Genomic DNA, 6,000 nt, shown 5'->3' with positions numbered 1-6,000 from the left:
AGGTCAGTGTGTGGCTGCTGTGGAGACGCACAGCGTCAGGCCAGCACCACCGATCCCGCGTCACTGTTTGTTTTTCCAGGGCCCACACCCTGATACTAATATATAGCAGAGACGGAACGCACACACACACACACACACACACACACACACACACACACACACACACACAGGCTATATACTGTACATGGGGAGACACCAGACATGTGTCAGTCCTGTTGGAATGTCTGCCGCTACTGTACAGTATATGTGTTTTAAATGGGGAGGAGATGGAGACGGAAGCATTAGGGGAGGGATGGGAATGAGGCGAAGGGTCACCAATACGCTCGATTTTGCATTTATATAGCGCCTTTATCCAAGGCGCTTTACAGACACTGTGCATTACTTTCACCCATTCACACACACACACACACACACACACACACACACACACACACACTCATACACAAGTGGCTGGAGGGAACCAACCTGCACATGGGGAGCAACTATAGGCCCTATAGTTGCTCCCCATGTGCAGCTACAGGGGTTCAGAGTCTTGCTCAAGGACACTTCGACACTAACTCTGCCTGGATAGAACCGGGAACCTCACGGTTCACCATCTGGCTCATGTTCTATACCGGCCACTGAGCCACTGCCCGCCCATCACGAACTCACCTATACCCATACCGTATAGGTGAGTTCCAGAAATCAATGGGAAATGTGGAAATCGTGGATACATAAAAATGTATCAGGAGTAGGAGTCTGTGAGTCTGTGTGAGACAAGATGCATGCATGCGCCATCCAGGCGGCAGCGGGTTTTTTTTCCTTCCCTCCTCCACGAGCCTGGTCTAGGTTTATTATTTTTTCTACTGCGGTGTGATGTCCAGACATGCTATTCTCATGTTGCCGTGGACTTGTTTAATGTAACAGCTTAACCACTGGTCGTGTACAGTGGCACAATACCGCCCTCTGCAGCACTGAAAGTGAATAATTATTTAGTGGTGGCTTCCCGCAGTACTAGTAGCTCTCCCCTGTTTCAAGATTTTTTTTCTCCTCTTATAATCACATGGCCACATCTGTCCTTGTGTGTGTGTCCTTTAGAATAGTGGTTTTCAACCTTTGTTCACATCGAGGCCCATTATTTATCCGGCATTTAGGCCACTTGAAAACTGAAGAATATTTTGTGTTATCTTTGGATACGATTTTGACCATAATTCCATGCTATATTGATGTGGTAACCATAGGAGAGCAGCAGGCAATCGTCTAATTGTGTAGACTTCTTGAACTAATGCAGATTTTCAACAATAGTTTAACTCTTTGACGGCATACCATTTGGTTTCATTTTACGCTCTCAAGAGTTAAAGATCTAACAAGGGTCCATTTGGTTACCAACTCTCCATCATTTGGGGCGCCCGCTGGCCAAGTGGTCCAGGCGCATGCCTGTTCGAGTCCCGTTCATGACGACCTTTGCTGCATGTCTCTCCCCTTCCCTCTTCTCCTGTCAGTCTTTACTTGATACTATCAATCAAGGCGGAAAATCTTGAAAAAAAAACAGGGAAAAAAACTCTCCGCATCATTTAGCTGTGGACCACCTTGAACCTCCTCACGGACCACTAGCTGGTGGTCCCCGGGACCACTGGTTGAAAACCACTGCGTTAAGAAGTATTTTTGAGTGGTGCAACCACTCCAAGGAAAAGCTTTGTCCGTGTTCACCTATGTGTGTGTCTGTGACGTTAATGAGCACGATAATGAGTACCTGCTGTTGTGCCAGAAACAGAGAGAGAGAGAGTGTTGCACTGTTGCCTGCTAATGAGAGAGAGAGAGAGGGGGGCGGGGAGTTGCACCACTCATACTGTAAGCCAAGGAGGATGAAACGGTAACGTTATTTTTCTGCATTACATTGTGTGTGTGTCCGTCTCACAGGTGCTCGTCTCTCAGTGAGTGGCAGCCACAGCCCTGGCTCCGTGTTCCCCGTGGGAGAGACGCTGGTCCGCTACACGGCCACTGACCAGGCCGGGAACAACCGCACCTGTGACCTCACCGTCACTGTCCAAGGTACACACTATAGGGCTTTCACTTCTAGTTATTGAACCCCTACCATGAAATGTTCTATGAGCAGGGCCTGGCTGTAAACAGGTTATTGAGCTTAGTCCAGTCCAGTTACCCTGGGTAAATATAGTAACTTTGCTTTGCTTTGCCTTGCCTTCCACCATTGTCTTCCTTACGTCTCTGTCTCGTGTTGCGTGTCCACTATAGGCACGACCTGCGAGCAGCCCTACCAGCCTGCGAACGGCCAGTTCGTCTGTTCGGAGGACGAGGGAGGCGTCAACTGCACCCTGCACTGTAAGGACGGATACAGTCTGGCCCAAGACGCCGTCCACAGCTACCTCTGTCCCTACAACGGCGTGTGGGAACCCACGCACTCTCCCGACAGACCCGACTGTTCACGTGAGTTGCCGGAGGGAGCGAGCTCTTTTGCTTCAACACACTTCCACGCTATTATTATTATTATTAACCCAGTAAGACCGTGCTTTTGGAGAGAAATGAGACAGACTCCATGCAGTCACTTTCAGTAGTAGAGGCCTGCAGAGGGGAGCTGTATGTGTCTGTGACACACAGGTGATGGTCGTTATTGATGCTAATTAATACATCAAGGAAGGCAATTATGTTTCTGCACTGTCAAATAGGTCTACAGTACATCTATCCTAAGACGCCATCAAAGAAAAGAAGAAATGTTAACTCGAGCTAGGTTTAAACATGCTTTCATGTTTACAGTTGTTGCACAGAAATGAAGTAATTTTACATGAAAAGTAATGCTACTTGAAAAAAGCTTGAGGGGAAGATAAATCGTATCGTGAACCTCATATCGTGATACGTATCGAATCGTGAGTCGAGTGTATTGTTACATGCCTAGTAGCCATGGATAAAATGTTCCCTTTGTGGTCATGCTCAATCTGTTTTCAAAGTGATGATGAGATTACTGGCAATAACTGTGTGTGTGTGTGTGTGTGTGTGTGTGTGTGTGTGTGTGTGTGTGTGTGTGTGTGTGTGTGTGTGTGTGTGTGTGTGTGTGTGTGTGTGCGTGTGCGTGTGCGTGTGCGTGTGTTTACCTACAGTGAACCGCGTAGCCAACAACGGCTTGAAACCCTTCGAGATGCTGTTCAAAGCGTCACGTTGCGACGACGTCGACCTGGTCAAGTCATTCACTGGAGAATTCAACGCCAAACTTGGCAGCATGGTGAGGACTCGGAGTGGTGTGCACTAGTGTAGACACACTCAAAACACACGCACTTACTCACCACACGACGCACTCTTGAATTCTGTCTGTCTGTCTCCCCCTGCAGCTCCCTAACATCTGCAGCAGTGACGACGTAGCATGTAAGCTAGAGGTGATGTCACAGGGCCAATGTCTGGAGTACAACTACGACTACGACAATGGGTTTGCTATAGGTAGGACCACTAACTAACTATACTGTTTGACTTATCCACTTAAACAATGCTATGGGTAGGACCACTAACTATACTGTTTGACTTATCCACTTAAGAGCAGAGCCACGGGCATGCCAATATTATGCATGATAGACAGTTTATTGACCGCCCCCCTCGAGAGACCCGGAAAAGAAATCTCCGTTCATTTTCCTCATAGGCTTTTCAGAAAGTATTTATTTAAAGACGTTTACGCCGCGGACAAAGCCAACTCTTGTCATGACAATAAACACAATGTGTGTGTGTGTGTGTGTGTGTGTGTGTGTGTGTGTGTGTGTGTGTGTGTGTGTCAATGTTTTGGGCCAAAAGAAATGGCAGGTTACAACACTTTTTTTGTTGTTTTTCTTCTTAGTAATTATTTCTTTGGTCCAAAATATTGTGTCTGTTTTCATGATTTGTCACGACTCGAGTTGGCTCCGTACGACGCTTAAAAGGTGTTTAAATAAATACTTTTTGAAATGTCTATGGGGAAAAGAAATGCATTGGGATTCATTTCCATGGGCCTGGCGTCGTCATGAAAGGGGGGCGGGACTGTGGCGCTCTATAGTGTAGTAAAGTGTACTATTGATAGTTGCGGCCTTACAAGGAACTTAAGGAAGGTATAGTATCTTACCTGCAAAGTTGGCCCCCTCTACCGTCTGTTTCATAGGACCAGGTGGCTGGGGCAACAACTGGGGCCCTCAGGGCAGTCAGGACTATGCCTACTTTGACTCGGGCTATGCCACGGGGGGGGCCCAGCGTCCTCCCAGACCGCAGGGTGGTCCTCCCAGACAGCAGGGTGGAGGAGGAGGAGCCCTCCAGACCCCCCACCACCGCACCAAGAGGCACCGCAAGATCACCGGCCCGACCAGGGACCAGAAGATCCAGATCTTCTTCAACATCACAGGTATAGGCTAACCCATTTAGGCCTCCTGACGTCGAAATAAAAAAAAACGTTCGCTCTGAAAGAATATATATTCAAAGATTTGTGCCGCATTTTTTACGATTTAAAAAAAATACCAGACGTACAAGCTCGTTGCGCGCTATGAGCTTGTAGGTCTGCCATTTTTCAATTTTGAAAAACATGTTCAGTTTGAAAACCTTAAACCACTGACATAGAAACATGGGGTTTGTCAGAAAACTGTCATGATTTAGAAGACATTTTGTGGAATCCGCTCTCAGTCCAAAATGGGTTAAGCTGTGCCCTTTCTCCCAGCAAGCATCCCTCTGCCCCTGTCGAGGAACGACTCGGTGGAGGTAGCCAACCAGAAGAGGCTCCTGCGCACGCTGGAGCAGCTGACCAATCGGCTGAAGCGAACGCTGGCCAAGCAGCCTCTGTCCAGCTTCCACGTCTCCTCGGAGATGATCGTGTCCGACCCCAAGTCTCTGGAGAGCAGGAAGGCCTCTCTGTTCTGTCGGCCGGGCTCCGTGCTCAAGGGCCGGATGTGCGGTGAGTCACGAGGATCTGCGTTTCAAACATATCTCCACTGTCCCAAGTTAGGGCCTTCATTTCATTGCCGTTGTGTAATAGAACAGGAATCACATGTCACAGATATGTAGTACTATGAATGTCACTGAAGTCAGAGATCCACATTAGAGTAGGGATGCACTGATATAGAAATGATTGGCCAATACAGATACCGATGTTTAAATCACAATTTAGCTGATGCTGATACCGATATGTGAACCCTTCCAGTATTTTCACCCACAAAGCGGGTCTAATGAAACGGCACAATAGGTCTTCGTTTTAGTGTCATTAAGTCGTTGTAATTACATTGCAAAAATGTCTCTGTAATTACAGATTATTTGCGTATTTTGGGGGTGTGAACATTCCTGCACGTATTTACATGGAGTCGTTTGGATTGGCCGTAGCTATCTTTGTTCTCCAGCCCAGATTAGGTGCAGTGTGTTTCTGTGACACAATATTAAATTGTAATATAAAAAAAAAAATGTTCAGATTCTACAGCTTGGTACTGTATAGGCTGCAGACAGCCAACACACCAACATAGCCAACGCAAAATGTATGCTTATCAACAACAGATAAAGATTGGCTACTGCCATCGGTTAAGGTCCCTGCAGTGCACACTGAGCGCGTTTCTCCGGATTTTTTGCTGCGTTTCTCCATCGGTTTTCCGATAAATGCATCCAGTGTGCAACCACCTTTAATGTCCGTTTTATTTGCCGATACCGATAACAGCAAATAATCAATCGTCCGATACCGATATATGCCGATACATCGGTGCATCCTTACATTAGAGCTATACGTCAGTCCCCATGTGGATCCCAGTCGGCATGATTCCATTTAGTAGATCTAGAGTTCTAAACTGCTAACATTTTGCTACTCCGTGTCATTTCTCCAGTCCAATGCCCGGTCGGCACCTACTTCTCTCTGGAATACAACGAGTGCGAGAGCTGCTGGCTGGGCTCCTACCAGGACCACGAGGGTCAGCTGGAGTGCAAGACCTGCCCCGAGGGCACCTCCACGGCCTACCTGCACTCTCGCGGCGTGCACGAGTGCAAAGGTACAGTGCAAGTTTCCTCAAAGCATTGCTTATTTCG

General features: G+C 47.5%; 1 protein-coding gene across 1 annotated transcript in view; it reads left to right on the top strand.

Annotated features, from left to right (window-relative positions):
* Positions 1 to 6,000, top strand: part of svep1 (sushi, von Willebrand factor type A, EGF and pentraxin domain containing 1) — a 127,131-nt gene that overhangs the window by 73,985 nt on the left and 47,146 nt on the right. Inside the window, exons 6-12 of the mRNA XM_080792310.1 lie at positions 1,900 to 2,031; positions 2,233 to 2,424; positions 3,093 to 3,214; positions 3,321 to 3,426; positions 4,112 to 4,348; positions 4,658 to 4,891; positions 5,802 to 5,963. Of these exons, the coding sequence (XP_080648436.1) occupies positions 1,900 to 2,031; positions 2,233 to 2,424; positions 3,093 to 3,214; positions 3,321 to 3,426; positions 4,112 to 4,348; positions 4,658 to 4,891; positions 5,802 to 5,963 (1,185 nt within the window). The remainder of the gene's footprint in view (positions 1 to 1,899; positions 2,032 to 2,232; positions 2,425 to 3,092; positions 3,215 to 3,320; positions 3,427 to 4,111; positions 4,349 to 4,657; positions 4,892 to 5,801; positions 5,964 to 6,000) is intronic.

This window comes from Protomyctophum bolini (genome assembly GCF_963924005.1).
Source record: "Protomyctophum bolini genome assembly, chromosome: 20".
Taxonomy (NCBI): domain Eukaryota; kingdom Metazoa; phylum Chordata; class Actinopteri; order Myctophiformes; family Myctophidae; genus Protomyctophum; species Protomyctophum bolini.
The sequence above is the reverse complement of the archived record's forward strand: the minus strand, read 5'-3'. Positions and strand labels throughout refer to the sequence as shown.